The sequence below is a fragment of the Peromyscus leucopus genome, chromosome 7, assembly GCF_004664715.2.
Source record: "Peromyscus leucopus breed LL Stock chromosome 7, UCI_PerLeu_2.1, whole genome shotgun sequence".
NCBI lineage: Eukaryota > Metazoa > Chordata > Mammalia > Rodentia > Cricetidae > Peromyscus > Peromyscus leucopus.
Genome location: NC_051069.1, coordinates 50,816,266 through 50,832,937, shown reverse-complemented (window position 1 = coordinate 50,832,937; position 16,672 = coordinate 50,816,266). Strand labels below are relative to the sequence as shown.

General features: G+C 50.4%; 1 protein-coding gene across 1 annotated transcript; it reads left to right on the top strand.

Moving 5' to 3' along the window:
• The first annotated feature begins 6,358 nt into the window (after positions 1–6,358).
• Mrpl4 (mitochondrial ribosomal protein L4) lies at positions 6,359–11,677 on the top strand. Its single transcript, XM_028872429.2, has 9 exons — positions 6,359–6,520; positions 6,606–6,672; positions 6,775–6,925; positions 8,179–8,230; positions 9,160–9,277; positions 9,860–9,966; positions 10,051–10,160; positions 10,244–10,320; positions 10,829–11,677. Exons 1-9 carry the CDS (start codon positions 6,464–6,466, stop codon positions 10,972–10,974), a joined length of 885 nt encoding a protein of 294 aa, XP_028728262.1. The 5' UTR covers positions 6,359–6,463; the 3' UTR covers positions 10,975–11,677.
• The last annotated feature ends 4,995 nt before the right edge of the window (positions 11,678–16,672 follow it).

Here is a 16,672-nt window from a genome sequence, read left to right as displayed (position 1 = left end):
GTCTGCCTAGTGGTGGGGTCACAGGTGGGCACCACGGCAGGTAGTTCCTTCTGTATTTGTGCACTGTTCTTCGTCAGGTGTGTGAATAACCAGTGAACACACAAAAGGGCAAGGCATGTTAGCACAGGCCTGTAATCCCAGGACTGGGGAAGTAGAGGCAGGAGACTTTGTAGTTCAAAGCCAACCCGAGCTAAGCAGGACCCTATCTAAACAGACAAACAGACAGATAACTGTGCACACACAGAGAGTGAGAGAGAAATAGACAAAACAAGTGAAATCCCACAAAATGAAGGATCAAAAAGCTTTTTTGAAAAACATTTTTAGAGTTGGGCGGTGGTGGTGCACACCTTTAATCTCAGCACTCGGGGGGCAGAGGCAGGCAGATCTCTTAGTTTGAGGCCAGCCTGGTCTACAGAGAGTTCCAGGACAGCCAGGGCTACACAGAGAAACCTTGTCTTGAAAAAAAAAAAAAAAAAAAAAAAAGACAACGAATTGTTAGATTTCTTTCCTCGTGCATCAGTGTTTTGCCTGCATGTGCACTAGATTCATGACGTCATTCATCCCTGCAGACGCCAGACGAGGACATGATCCCTGAAACTGGAGTTACAGATGGCTGTGCATCGCCATTTGGGTGCTGGGAACTGAACCTGATCCTCTGGAAGAGCAGCCAGTGCTCTTAACAGCTGAGCCATCTCTCCAGGCCCTAAAAGAACTTTTAAGTGACGATATTGGGCTGAAGAGATGGCTCAGGGAATAAGAGTGCTTGCTGCTCTTACAGAGTTTGTGGGATCAAGTTTGACTCCCAGCACCCATACTGGGTGGCTGGAAACCACCTGTACCTCCAGTTCCAGGAGATCCTTCACCCTCTTCCAGCCTCTGTGCCCACTGCACTCGGGTATATAAATAAACATGCATACACACATAATTAAAACATAAAAATAGACAGGTATGGTGAGATACACCTTCAATCCTAGCACTCAAGCGGTAGAGGCAGACAGATCTCTGTGAGTTTGAGACCAGCCTAGTCTATATAGGAAGAAAAGAAAAGAAACTAAAAATACATAAAACGAAATAAAAACCACAAAGTAAGCTTGCAAAAACGATATGACAGTGTGCCCACTGTCGGCAATCAGATGCAAATCAAAACCACAAGAAGAAGGCATCACTCCTCAGATAGCGGGACCATAGCAGAAGAGGCTAGAGATCAAGGGACCTGCTGGGGATGCAGAGAAAGGGGAACTCACCAGTGGGGAAAATGCAAATGAGCAGGGTTCTTATGGAAAACAGAAGGAAGGTTCCTCAAAACTTAAAAATAGCACCAACATATGACCCTGCTGTGCCACACTGGGTACATGAGCAATGAAAAATAACTTGCTGTGTCAAGGAGGTCCCTAACTTCAGCGTCTATTTATCTGTATTCCTCGTCCTAAAACGCATTTCTCATTATGGCGCACGTGTGTGCGTGTGTGTGTGTGTGTGTGTGTGTGTGTGTGTGTGTGTGTGTGGTGTGGGGGCATTAAGGGAGTCAGAAGACAGCTTTGTGGGGATCGTTTCTCCTTCCACCTCACATGGCTTCTGATGGCTGAACGTGGGTTGTCAGGCTGGTGAAGCAAGTGCCTTTACCACTGAGCCATTTCTGGGGTCCTCTTCGTCCTGGGGAGGGGAGAACAGGGTCTCATGTAGCCAAGCCTGGCCTGGAATTCACTATAGCCAAAGTTGGTCATCTTGCTTCCTCCTCTGGATTTAACAGGGTTGCCTCTCACCCAGTTTTTCCAGTGCTGGGCATTGAACCCAGGGCCTTCTTGTAGGCTAGGTAGGCATTCTAGCTACGAACTATGAACTAGAACTGTGCCAACTAAGTTATAAGTACTACATCAACTAAACCACAAGTACTCTACCAACTAAGTTACAAGCACTGTGCCAGCTGAGCTGTTTCCTCGGGTTCCTTTCAGATTTATTGCAGCCAGTGTGTGAAGTCAACTGAGGTGTCTTTTGACAGATGAATGAATAAAGAAAAGGTGGGGTTAGGGTATGGTGGTACAGGCCTGAAATCTCAGTCATGCCAGAGGGGGAGACGGGAGCAATACAATCAGGAGGCCAGCCTGGGCTGTATAGTAAGCCAGAGGCCAGCCTGGGAAACTGTGAAACTGTCTCAGACTGAACATAAAAAAGGACTGGGGAGCTGGGTCGGAGGCTCGGTTAGTAAAGTGCTTGCTGGGCAAGCGTGGAGACCTGAGTTCAGATCCCAACCCAACTGGAGAGATGGCTCAGAGGTTAAGAGCATTGGCTGCTCTTCCAGAGGTCCTGAGTTCAATTCCCAGCACCCACATGGTGGCTCACAACCATCTGTAATGAGATCTGGTGCCCTCTTCTGGCCTGCAGGCAGAACACTGTATACATAATAAATAAATAAATCTTGAAAGAAAGAAAGAAAAGGCCAGGGGCAGTGGCAGTGCTTGGTGTCCCAGCACCGGGGAGGCTGAGGCAAGAAGAGCCCCGGGCTCACCGGCCGGCCTGGCTGAATCAAGAGCTCCAGATTCAGTGAGAAACCCTGCCTCCAAAACTAAGGTAAAGGGGACTGAGCCTCGACCTTTGCACTGCGTACCAGACTGCACTACCCACCCTCACATCCGCCCACACACTAAGAACAGTAGGACTAGGCATACCCTCTACAAAAGAAAGAAGCGGGCATGGCTCCACACCCTTGATCCCAGCGCCTCAGAGACAGAGGCACCAGGATCTCTGGTGTCCAGGCCAGCCTGGCTGACTAGTGAGCTCTAGACCAGTGCTACGTAGTGAGACCCTGTCTCCAAAAAAAAAAAAAGAAATAATGAATGAATGGATGGATGAGAGAGAGAGAGAGAGAGAGGGAGAGAGGGAGGGAGGGGAAAGAGAAGAGAGGAGAATGTGGTCTCTATGCTTACGGAATGTTATTCAGCATGGAGAGTAGAGCCCTGTCACTGTACATGTAGGTGAAAGAGGAGGTGTTATAAATCAGCCACACAGAAACACACACCACATGTGTGGTTCTCACTGAAGAGGAAACTAAAAGGTGGCTACAGCCAGGCAGGGTGGCCCACGCTAAAGGCGTGGGATTAAAGATTCCACACTCAGGAGGCAGAGGCAGGTGGATCTCTGTGAGTTCCTCCAGGACAGTCAGAGCTACATAGAGAAACCCAGGTTTTTGCACACAAAACCTGGGTTCAGGCTGTCAAGAGGGCTCCACAGGCAAAGGAGCTTACTGCCGAGCTTGACATCTGAGTTCAAGACCTAGGAGAGAACCAGTTCCCACAAGCTGTCTTTTGACCTCCACGCCCACATGCGTGCCCCAAACCCAAATAAATAAATAAATGTTAATAATTAAAACAGACTCCAAAACACTGGGTTCTCAGGCCAGTGAGAAGGCTCAGTGGACAAAGGTGCTTGCTGCCAAGTCTGACAGCCTGAGTTCGATCCCTAGAACCTACATGGTAGAAGAAAAGGACTAACGACCCAAAGTTGTCCTCTGACCTCCACATGTGCTGCTTGGCATACATGTGCATGCTTGCACATACACACACACAAAACACCTTGGCTAGAACAAATCATTCTTCTCTTTGTAATGCCAGGGCTAGAGCCAAGGACTTCATGCATACTAGTCCACCACTGTTTAATAGAGTCGATTAGGAAATTTAATAGTATATCCTAGAAATGTCCATAAAATGTATCAATCAGGGGGCTGGAGAGATGGCTCAGCGGTTAAGAGCACTGGCTGTTCTTCCAGAGGTCCTGAGTTCAATTCCCAGCAACCACATGGTGGCTCACAACCATCTGTAATGAGAACTGGCACGCAGACAGAACACTGTATACATAATAAATAAATAAATCTTTAAAAAAAAAGTATCAATCAGGCTGGGGTTGCATAGGGTACTTGCCTAACAAGCAGGAGGCCCTAGAGTCCAGCCTCAGCACCACACACACAGGCCACAGTAGCACAGCCAGCCATCCCAGCCGGGTGGAGGTGGAGTCAGGAAGGTCAGTTCACAGTCATCCTCAGCTAGCCTGAGCTACATGAGACCAGTCTCTAAATAAATAAATTCATAATAGATGCAGAAAGAACAACAACCCTCCCCATATTCAGCCCAATAACTAAATTCTCCAGAGTCTGCCCCATCAGTGTGTCGTGGCTCCTGTTGGTTTGTTTTTTGTTTTTAGTTTGGTTGTGTGTACGGTTGGGTTTGGGAGTTTTGTTTTGTGTTGTTTGAGACAGAATCTCACTGTGTAGCCCTGACTGGCCTGGAACTCGCCATGTAGACCAAGGTGGCCTGAACTCACTGAGATCCACCTGCCTCTGCCTTGGTCTTTTCTTGTCTCTTTGATCACAAGGCTCCGCAGTGTCAGAATCACTAATGCTGGTTATTGAGTTTTCATCCAGTGCTAGGGATCCCACTTTTGTATCCCTCATTTCACTAAAGTCTATTCCGCATTACCCAGGGGATGAAAAGGTGGTTGGCCCAGAGACCACTTGTTCCATGTCTTAAGTTCTGTCCAGACCTCACAGTGGACAGCAGTGAGCCATGTGTGAGCTCTCAGCGCCCTCTGAAGGTCAAGTGTGGAACAGAGACAATACTATAACCTTGATCATTTAGATTATTTTTTTTGGAGAGGACCTTAGTGAGGTGATCCAGATCTGTTCATCCCATGACTCCCGGCCCCCTCCTGGGAGAGTCCTGGAAGGTGTGAGAGGGGGCATGATCCTGGATTAGGTGTGTGTGTGTGTGTGTGTGTGTGTGTGTGTGTGTGTGTGTGTGCTGGCGGTGGTGGTGGGGATTACACAGAATTGACAGGAGGGATTCCAGAGGGTTATAGCCAGCCCTGGAGAATCTAAGGAGGCCTAAGAAATACTGAAAGCAGGCTGGAGGGATGGCTCAGTGGTTAAGAGCACTAGCTGCTCTTTCAGAGGACCTGGGTTCAATTCCCAGCACCCACATGGCAGTGATGTCCATGTCATAGCTCCAGTTCCAGGGGATCTGATACCCTCTCTTCTAGCCTTCAAGGGCAAGAACCAAACACTGATATACCTGCAAGCCAAAGCCCCATACACACAAAATAAAGACAAATTTAAAAAAAGAAAGAAAGAAAAGAAATACTCTAAGTTTCTGCCTGGAGTCTTCAGGATTGGAAAGAGGAGACTGTGGAGATGGAGGCAAGAGAATCAGAAGCTCAATGTCATCCTAGACTACATAGAGTTCAAGGCCAGCCTGAGCTGCATCAGACCCTGTCACACACCAAAAGGGGGGAAAACATACAATTAGGCTTTTCTGAGCATGTGAACACAGTGGTGTGTGCCACTGGCAATCCAGTACTCCAGAAACTGAGAGAGGTAGACTCTCAACTCAAGGTCAGCCTGAACTCACAGAGACGCCTTGTTTAAAAAAAAAAAGAAAAGAAATCTCAGCAGGTTAGGTGGCTTGCGGCCAAACCGAGGGACCTGAGTTTGATCAACAAGGTGGAAGGTAAAGCTCCAACTCCCTAGAGTTATCCTGACCTACACACTCATACACAAAAATAAATTTAAAATATTAAAATACTCACATTGAAAAAGCAAAGAACAGAAGCCAGATGTCTTCTGGCACACTCTTCTCCTCCTCCTCCTTTTTAATACAGACAGGATCTCACTTTGCCTGTCCTGGAATTCACTATATAGACCAGGCTGGCCTCGAACTCACAGAGATCTGCCTGCCTCTTCCTGTCGAGTGCTAGGATTAAAGGCGTGCATCATTACCACTAGTCTGGCACACATCTTTAATCTCAGTATTTAGGAAGCAAAATCAGGTGGATCTCTGTGAGTTCGGGGCCACCCTGGGCTAAATAGTGAGTTCCAAGCTAGTCAGGAGTGGGACCCTGACTCTAAAAGACAAACATCAATTCATATCAATAACGGTAAAAGGGGGGGAGTTGGACACAGAAACGTTGTAGTCAAAATAAGGAGCGTGGCTGAAGAGGCTTATCCAAAGTCAACCAAAAGATAAACACTGGAAAAAAAAAATTGCCTGACCGTGGCCGGGCAGAGCCAGGCGATCTCTGTACGTTCGAGGCCAGCCTGGGCTACAGAGCGAGATCCAGGACAGCCACCAAAACTACACAGAAAAACCCTGTCTCGGAATACCAAAAAATAAAAAAAATATTAAAATAAAAATGAACGCTTATTGCTCGGGTACCACCCAGGTCGGCTCCCCTTCCACCTATCCTTGAGGTTCATTGGCTGAAGCAGAAGCGCGTCTCTGGGGCCGAGCAACCTCATTGGTTAACTTCCGGCGCCGCGCTCGTAAGGGGCGGGGCTTCCTGCTGTCCATGGCTCCCGGGGGCCTCCGCAAAGCTGCAGGTTCTGGAGCGGAGGGCCGCGGAGTCGCCGTTCCTGACGTCATCAGCGCTCGCCGCGAGCGTCCGGCGGGCTGAGCTCCGCTGTGCGATCTGCGCCGCGATGCTGCGGTTGTGCCGGGCCGCTTCGCAGGCCTGGCTTCGACCCTCTGGCTCCCGGGTAGGACCAGGCTGAGGTCAGGGTCGGAGGTCAGAGGTTGAGAACCCTCGGGGAGCACCCCTAACTAAACGCCCATCGTTTCCAGGTCCTCAGCTCGCTAGCGGAGGACGCGACACGGCCAGCCGAGAGCTCGGAGCCGGGGGATAACGTGGGTGAGGCGGCCGGGATCACATCTTGGCACAGAGCTGGGCAGGATGCACTGGAAGTGTTGGGTTTTGTTCCTGACCCTTGTTCACTCATTCCCCGACCCCCAGGCCCCCTAGATCCCGTGTTGCGCAAGTGCGAGCTTCGGATCCCGGCGCACCGGCGCCCGGTGCAGGCCTGGGTCGAGTCGGTGCGAGGCTTCGAGCCGGAGCGCGTCGGCCTGGCAGAGCTGCACCCTGATGTGTTTGCCACGGCGCCCCGGTGAGTGCAGGCTGCACTGGCAGGACTTTGCCTCGGCCTCTCCACGTGACCAAAGGGGTGATCAGTTTCCCTGCCACGGGGCGGGAGGACGAAGGACACAACCCTACAGCCACCCTGAGCTGTTACGTCCTGCCTTACTCTCGTGTGCTGGGTCCCTCGTATCCGTCCTCAGGAAGTTGGGTGATGACTAGGTAGATTAATGTAGCACACAGGAAATTCTCTGGAAACGTTGATTATTAGAGCAGTAGACGTGCACAGTTGGAGGGCTTGCCTAGCATGCACGAGGCCCCCGGTTCCTTTCCACTATTGCAGACAACGGTCCTAAGAACCCACACCTCTAATCCCAGCACTGTGAGAGTGGAGATAGGATAGAGAAATTAACGGTCAAGGTTGCAAAGTGAGTTCCAGGCCAGCCCGAGCTATATGACACCAGACGTAAAAATAAAAATACATGAATTAACACTTTCAAAAATGACTGATAAAAAGACCAGACTTAGTTGTGCCGTGGTGGTGCACGCCTTTAATCCCAGCACTCAGGAGGCAGAGGCAGGTGGATTTCTGTGACTTTGAGGCCAGCCTGGTCAGCAGAGTGAGTTCCAGGACAGCCAGGACTACACAGAGAAACCCCGTCTTGAAAAACCAAAAAGAGAGAAAGAGGGAGATTTTTATTTTATGTGTAAAGTGTTTTTTTGAATGTGTATGTGCACCACATGTGTACAGTGCTCTCAGAGGCCCAGAAGGGAAGGGGTCAGGACTGGAGTTAAACCAGCTGTGTGCTGTTGTGGGTGCCAGGAATTGGACCTGGGCCCTCTACAAGAGCAGCAAGTACTCTCAACCACTGAGCCATCTCTCCAGCCTCCCTCCCCTCACATACACACACACCTCTTTGGTACTTTGAGCTTGGAACCTGCTGGAACCAGCCAAGACCAGAGCATTTCAGTGAGATACAGGTACAAAGGTTCTGATGTTTGACCACTCTTTGGTTTTTAGAGTCTTACCATGAAGCACCTTTAATTTTCCATCCTCTTGCCGTAACCTCTTGAATACCAGGAGGGCTGGCAGAGCCACCAGGCCTGGCTGGACGCCGTGGCACATAGACTGCTGAGTTGAGGTGGTGTCAGCTGTGGTCAGGGAAGAGTGGAGGACTTAGGGACCTGAACATCCAGAGGAAGAGCCAGCTTTCCTTGACTGGGGTGCAGGTGTGGGGGTCTCAATTGGGGTGTCCCTCTTAGGTCTCCCTTCCCTGTTTCCAGGCTGGACATTCTGCACCAGGTTGCCACCTGGCAGAAGAACTTCAAGAGAATCGTGAGTGTCCTGAGTAGCATGGCAGAGCTCCCCACTGGGCTCCGAGGCCCGTGAGAGTGCTCTCTGGAAACAGCCCACCTCAGGCCTTGTCTACCCGTACCATTCAGAGGCAGGTCGCTTCTCAGATCATACCTCGGCACCCATCACTGTGGGTATTATGTTAGGGATCTGCAGCTCAGCAGATCCCTGCCCCTGAGACTCACAGTCTAGTGGGAGAGGTGGACAAAAATCAGTAGTTAGCCTGGGCACACATCTTCTCTCCAGAGAGAGGTACTTAGTGCTGGGTACTGGGTACTGGGTACTTAGTGCTGTGTACTGGGTAATGAGCCCAGAGCCTCAAAAGTTGGGCAGTTGCTCTGTTAACAAGCCACCATGCTCTCACTTGGGAATTTCTACTACTAAGCCACATCACCAGCCCCTCATTAGAGATGTAGACAGGTGCTCTGCTGCTGAGCCATGCTCCAGACATACAGGGACATTGAACTTACTCTACTTAGAGCCCGACTTAACTAGCTGACAGGGCATTAATGGGGACAGCATGTGTGACTAGTCTGTGGAAAAGACCACACAGAGCCTAGTATTACCCTTTAGTCAGTGAGAGCAAAGAGTTTTGTGCCAAGAACATTCGGGAGTCAACAAGGACCCAGGTGTGATGGCCCTGCCTGTGACTGCAGCACTCCACAGGCTGAGGAGGGGAAATTGAAAGTTCAGAGCCAGCCTGGGCTGTAGAGGGAGGCCTTGGTCTCAGTCCAGCAGGCTAGTGCTCAGAAATGACCGGTGCTCCTGTGAACTGGGCAGCGTGGCCCTACCTTGCAAGGGAGGGGCTCCGTCCCTTTCCTCCCCCATCCCTCCCTAGGTCCCCACATTGTCCCCTGACAGTCCTCACTGCCATGGTCTGGGCCCCACCCCACTCCCTTTGTACTCAACAGAGCTACGCCAAGACCAAGACCAGGGCTGAGGTGAGTGGTGGTGGCCGCAAGCCCTGGCGACAGAAGGGCAGTGGCCGTGCCCGGCATGGCAGCATCCGTTCCCCCCTGTGGCGGGGAGGTGAGTGAAGCCCGAGTCCCAGAGACCCTTTCCGCAGGTACCCACAGCTGCCATGATAAGACACACCTGAGTCCCCAGGTTAGTAGCCCACTGGGACAGTTCCATGCACTGGAACCCAGGCATGCTGAGCAGTGAGGGACAGAGCTGGGAGCCCTGTACCACCAAGCGAATTCCTGCAGTGCTGGGGGTGGACCCAAGGTTCTGTGCACGAAGGGCAAGCGCTCTCCAACCCAGCCACAGTCCTAGCCCTCCCCTTTTGATAACTTGGTTGTTAATTTTTTTCTTTTGAGACCGGATCTTGCTGTGCATCCCACGCTGGTCTTGAACTCTTTCTACTTTCGTTTCTTATACCAGAGTTGGATGACTGCCCTCATGCATGTTCACAGGCCATCTCCCCCCCACCTCCTGTCCAGTCTCTTTCTCACTCTTCCCATGGTACCTAGTGAGATCTGCCGCCCACCCCCAGCTCCTCCAGCTACTGTTCATCGCCTGCTCCAGCACTTGGTCTCAGGCATCAGGCTGATTTCTGACCTCCCAGCCTAGCAGTGACCAGCACCTGTTGACACACCACTGTCCCTGCAGGAGGCGTAGCCCATGGTCCCCGGGGCCCTACAAGTTACTACTACATGTTGCCCATGAAAGTGCGGGCACTGGGCCTCAAGGTGGCCCTGACTGTCAAGCTGATGCAGGTATGGTACAGTGGAGCTGGGAGGGAAAACGGCTGGTACCTGGGGGTCCTAGTACAGAGCTCAAAGTCCTGTTTTTCTCCGCAGGATGACCTACACATCGTGGATTCCCTGGAGCTGCCCACTGCAGACCCTCAGTACCTGACAGAGCTGGCCCAGTACCGCCACTGGGGGAGTTCCGTGCTCCTTGTTGACTTGTGAGGGCACAGGGCAAGGTGGGGAAGGGGGGCCAAGTCTCCTGTGTCCTGCCAGGCTCACTCTCAGCCTCCATCTGTTCCAGGGAACATGAGGAGATGCCCAAGAACGTGGTGGAGGCCACCTCTGGGCTCAAGAGCTTCAACCTGATCCCTGCAGTCGGTGAGTGATGGGCCAGCTCTCACCCCAGTAGCACAGATCCCCTGTACCTGTCACACATGACTGGATGACGTGTCCAAGAGTCTACCATTTAGTTGTGGTGCTGGGGTGGGAGCCAGGGTCCAGGGCCACTCCAGCCTTCAGCTGCTCCAGTGGTGCCCTCTGAAAGAAGCACTCTGTCAAAGCACATCTGTCAGTCTCTTCCACATAGAGCCTGCAGAGGGCGAGCATGAGCACCTGAGCTCTCCTTTTCCTCCCCTCCTGCTGATTCTGGTCTCCCAGTGATACAGTGTGTTTATCCACTTCCTGTGTCCTCCTCATTGGAAAGTGGCGTGGGGGTCACAGTCAAATGCTGGGCAAATGTGAAGGCAGGTAGTTCCTCAGCCGCTGGTGTGAGATCTGAAGACAAGCAGTGTACGCCAGAGGAGGGCAAGGGCTCAGGCTTCAGATAAGGTGGACTTGGGGCTGAACTAGAGGGCAGCCACACCCTGACCATGCCCTCACATCCCAGGCCTGAATGTGTACAGCATGCTCAAACACCAGACTCTGGTCCTCACCCTGCCTTCCGTCGCCTTCCTGGAGGACAAGCTACTCTGGCAGGATTCAAGATACACTCCACTCTACCCCTTCCGCTTGCCCTACAGTGACTTCCCCTAACCCTGCCCTGGTCACCTAGAGGCCCATCCCACTTGGGGGCCAAGTCAGCCCACCAGCAATCCTGCAAGAAAAGCTGTTCCCTGGAAGCTACTGAGCCTTGGTGCCAGGAGGTTAACTGCACAGAGCCAAGAAGAATGCCTCCCTGGGGATCTCTTTTGTCACATTAAAAATGAACTCTGTTTTTCACAATACTTGGAAATGGAGGTGGTCACTGTGTGTGTGTGGGATTCTATCAACTCAGGCTGTTCATCCTAGGTGCCTTTCCTCCGGGGCTCACAACCTGCTTTGATGGCAGCCTTGGGGCTGCCAATACAAATTGCCAGGAGGGTCGGGTGGTGGTGGCACATGCCTGTAATCCCAGCACTTGGGAGGCAGAGGCAGGTGGATCTCTGTGAGTATGAGGCCAGCCTGGGCTACTGAGTGAGATCTAGGACAGGCTCCAGAGCTACAGAGAAACCCTGTCTCGAAAAAACAAAAAACAAAACAAAAAAAACCCCAACCAAATTGCCAGGAGGAACTTCTTCCTGCTGAGGCAGATGCTGGAGTGTGCGTGGGTGCCAAGCTAGCAGCCTGCATTCACCCCTAGGAGGGTCTGCCACCTGTGTGCCACGCAGGCTGCTTCTGACAGCTTCAGGCCCAGAATCAGACAAGCCAATGTCTCCTGTTCTTATGATAAAACAAATAAATCTGATTAAAGACACCACGACAGTATTCTCAGTATTTGCTTTTTATTGTTATTGTTTTTGTTTTTCAAGACTGGGTTTCTCCCTGTAGACCTGGCTGTCTTAGAATTCTCTCTGTAGACCAGGCTGGCCTTGAACTCACAGAGATCCCCACCTGCCTCTTCCTCTTCCTCCCAAGTGCTAGTATTAAAGGTGTGGGCCACCACCTGGTTATATTCTCAGTTTAAAAAAAAAAAAAAAAAACTGGACTGGAGAGATGGTTTGGCAGTGAAGACTACTCTCCCAGAAGACTAGAGTTGGAGTCCAGCACCCACACGGCAGCTCATAACCATCTTCAGCTCCAGTTCCAGAAGAGCCACACGACCTCATTTGGCCTTTGCTGGCACCAGGGCAAACATGGCATGTAGACAGAGTACATAAAATAAGTTAAGAAAAATTAAAAGGGTGGGGCGGTGGTGGTGGTGGTGGTGGTGGTGGTGGTGGTGGTGGTGGTGCACACTTTTAATCCCAGCACTCGGGGGAAGCAGCCTGGTGGATCTCTGTGAGTTCAAGGCCATCCTGGGCCACAGAATGAGTTCCAGGAAAGGCATCAAAGCTACACAGAGAAACTCTGTCTCGAAAAACCAAATAAATAAATAAAAATAAGTCCATCATAAAAACTTCATAAAAAATGGGTTCTATTTCAGAGGGATGCTGTGAATGTTAAACAAGATAACATATAGTATATGTATGATATGTGTATGTTATGTACTGAATAAACACAACTTATTCCTGTAATATATAAATATTAAAAAGTAAAAAAAAAAAAATGGCTTAAAAATATTTTTTTTTCCTGTGGTATTGGAGACAGAACCCAAGGTCTTGTGTCTGGATGGGCACTCTAACCCTGAGCTGCGCCCCGCCCCTCACAGGGTTTCTGGGGAGCGGCTGTACCTCCCAAGTACAAAGACTTCAGGCACAAGCAACTGTGTCTGGTTTGGTTGTTTTGTTTTATTTATTTTTAGCAAAGAGAACATAGGTTTATAAAGGGAAAGTGAGGGCTGGAGAGGTGGCTCAGCTGTTAGGAGCACTGGCTGCTCTTCCAGAGGACCCAGGTTCAGTTCCCAGCACCCATATGGCAGCTCATACCTGTCTAACTCCAGTTGCAGGGGATCAGATGCCTTCACACAGACAGACAGACATGCAGGCAAAACACCAATGCACACAAAAATAAACAAGGAAAAATGAGCCCCCAGAGAGTGGGTGGGGCGCCACAGAGAGAACCAACGTTGACTAGAACTTCTTTCTGTTGGTATACGTACAGCCAGACAGCCTCGGTCACACCCGCACCGTGTGGCTGCCAGCCCTCTTCTGCCTGAAGATAACCCGGGATGTGTTGACATTGTAACTAGAAAAGCAAAGGCCACAGAAGCCTGTGTGGTACACTGCTCTAGTGCAGCCCTGGGAGGCTGAGGCTGGAGAACTGCAATTTTAAGCATAGCCTGGGCTACATAGGCCAGGCAGGCATGGTGGCACACACCTGTTGTTCCAGCACCGAGGCAGAAGCAGGGGTGAAGGTTGGAAAAGTCACCCTTAGCTTGAAGCCAGCCTGGGCTACCATAGACCCTATTTCAAAAACACTAAAGAAGAGTGTTCCTGTCTTGGACTCCTCACCCTTGGGGGTTCTTTCTCATTCCTTAGTAAATGTATGTTTCCTCTGCTCAGAAAAACAAAACAAAACAGGTCTTTAATCCCAGCACTCAGGAGGCAGAGGTAGGCAGATCTTTGAGTTGAAGGCCAACCTGATCTACAAGTGAGTTCCAGGTCAGCCAGGCTACAACACACAAAAATCAGCCGGGCAGTGGTGGTGCATGCCTTTCATCCCAGCACCTGGGAAGCAGAGACAGCCTGGTCTACAAAGTGAGTTCCAGGACAACCAGGGCCGTTACACAGAGGAACCCTGTTTCAAACAACAACAACAATCCCCCCACCCCCACAAAAAGAATCCCGCTGAACAACCACTGGAATAAGTTAGAGGTGTGCTGATGTTTGCCAGGGTGTGCTGGCCACTGCCACTGTCTGTTCCTCTTGTGCGGCTAAAAACACTGAGGTGGAGGGTCACATCTGCAGGGACATACTAGACACCCCTGCAGTTCCACCACATCAGAACTTTAAGAAAGCGGTGAGACACCGCCCCCCCAGGCCTACAAACAAACAAGCCAGAGCCCGTCCCTCAACTCCTGAGACCCCTGACAGCTCCAGGAGGAAAAGCCATCCTCAGAAAGTGAGACTGCGTCTAGACTGTACTTTCAAGTCATTAGGATGTAGCCAGGAAGGTGGTGAATGCACGTGGGAAGCTGAGGTGTGTGTGGGGGGGGACGGGGCACTGGGGGCTGGGAGATTAAGGTCACCCTGGGCTACATAGTAAGTCTGAGTCTAGCCTGAGCTACATGAGACTTTGTCTTAAAAAACAAAACACTAGGGCTGAGCATGTGGCTCAGCTGGAAGAATGCTCACCTACAACTCACCCAGCTGTGGGAATCTCAGGAGGGTGTGGTAGTGCAGGCCTGTAATCCCAGCTCCGGAGTATTGGAGGGAAGCTTTGGAGTGCCAGGCCAGTCTGGACCACAGGGACCAAGAGCCTATCTCAAAGTAACTAAATAAAAACTGAGGCGGCTCAGGCTCCAGAAAGGAGGACTGCAAGGTGGAGCCACCAGAATTCAGAGAGTAATGTCACAGACTGAGGCCGGGAGTTTCAGAACATTGCTTAGTTTCTGAGAGACCACTTGGCACCAGGGAGGAAGTCATGCCCTTCCTGCAGACTGAGGCACAGGACAGAGGCACAGGACAGGAAAGGAAACCGCAAAGGAATGTAATTCTAGAACTGCTACTCCGAAGTCCATTGCCTCTTATCTTTCCACCCCGCGTGGCCCTCCCAGGATCTCAGACCTGGACCAAGAATTGCCCTTGGCCTCGTCCCCAGGCCTCAACAAGTCCAGTGGGTCTAGCCTGGGAATGGATTCAAGCCCAAGACATGTCCGGTGGAACACCCAGGCAGGGTCTCATATATACACCAGGTTATCCTCTAACTTTTTTTTTTTTTTTTCTGAGACAGGGTTTCTCTGTGTAGCCTTGGCTGTCCTGGAACTTTCTCTATAGACAAGGCTGGCCTTGAAGTCATAGAAATCCACCTGTCTCTGCCTCTCCAGTGCTGGGATTAAAGGCATGTGTCACCACCACCTAGTTTTGTTCGTTGTGTGTGTGTGTGTGTGTGTGTGTGTTTAATGCATGAGTGCTCTGTCTGCATGTGCACCTGTCTGCCAGAAGAGGGCACCAGATCTCATTGTAGATGGCTGTGAGCCACCATGTGGTTGCAGGGAATTGAACTCAGGACCTCTGGAAGAGCAGCCAGTGCTCCTAACTGTTGCACTCTCTCTCCACAAACTTTCTTTTTTCGTGACAGGGTTTCTCTGTGTAACCCTGGCTGTGTTGGAACTCTGCCATGCTCTTCTTTTTTTTCTAAAGCGGTGTTTTGTTTAAGACCAGGTCTCACTATATAGCTGTGACTGGCCTGAAGCTCACAGAGAACCTCCTGCCTCTGCCTTCCCAGTGCTTTATTTAAAAAATGGGGGGAGGGCTAGAGAGATGGCTCAGTAGTTGAGTATTTACTGCTATTCCAGAGGACCCAGGGTTCAATTCCCATCACTCAAATGGTAGTTCACAACCATCTGTAACTCTAATTCCAGGGGATCTGATGCCCTCTTCTGGCCTCCATGGGCATTGCACACATGTGGTACATAGACGTGCAAACAAAACTCCCATACACATGAAATATTTAAAAACTAGGCTGGGCAGTGGTAGCTCATACCACCACTTTAATCCCAGCATTCAGGAGGCAGATGCAGACAGATCTCTGAATTCGAGGCCAGCCTTGTCTACAGAGTGAGTTCCAAGACAGCTAAGGTTACACAGAGAAACCCTATCTCAAAAAAAAAAAATTATTTTCCTTATATGAGCATTTTGCCTGTACGTATATACATGCACTGAGTGTGTGTCTGCGACTCATGAAGAGGGCACCAGATTCTCTCTAACTAGAGTTATGGACAGTTGTGAGCTACCATGTGGGTCCTGGAAACTGAACAAGAGTTCTTTGGAACAGCAACAACTATTTTTTTTTTCTTTATTTTAATTTATAGTTTATGTATGAGTGCTCTGCATGTACACCTGCAGGCCAGTAGAGGGCATCAGATCCCATTACAGATGGCTGTGAGCTACCATGTGGTTGCTGGGAATTGAACTCAAGACCTCTGGAAGCTAGTGCTCTTAACCACTGAGCCTTCTCTCTCTCGATCTTTCCAGGTCCTCCTTTAATTTTCAAAAAAGTCTTGTGTGTGTGCCACGTGTATGCAGGTGTCTGCAGAAGCCAGAAGCCAGCATGGAATCAGTTGGAGCTTGGGTTACAAGCAATTGTGAGCCTCTGGATGTACTGGGAGCCAAACCCAGGTCCTCTGGAAGAGAAGCAAGTGCTCCTAACCACTAGGCTGCCCCTCTGTCCCTTTAATGTTTTGTTACCACACCAATTCTTTTTAACCATCAAACACTCTACTCCTCCCCCCCCCCCCCGCTTTAGTTTTCTACTTACCACTAATCACAACATAATTCTCCATACTTTTTTTTTTTTTAAAGTCTGGGCAGCTCTTATGTGTAGCCTAAAGGATAACCTTGAATTCCTCATTCTCCTTCCGCTACCTGGGCTTTGTGCTTGTTTGTTTATTTGTTTGTGTGTGTTTTTTGAGACAGGGTTTCTTTGTGTAACCCCTAGCTGTCCTGGAACTAGATCTGTAGACCGCCCCCCCCTCCCCCCCTTCCCGAGTGCTGGCACTAAAGGCCTGTGCCACCACACTTGGCCAAGGCTTTGTGCTTGTTAAATAGGCACTCTACTAAGCGGGCTACAGCCCCAGAAAGATTTTTTAAATCATTAATTTTATTTTATATGTGAATGCTTTGCCTGCATGTGTACCACATGCATGTTTGCG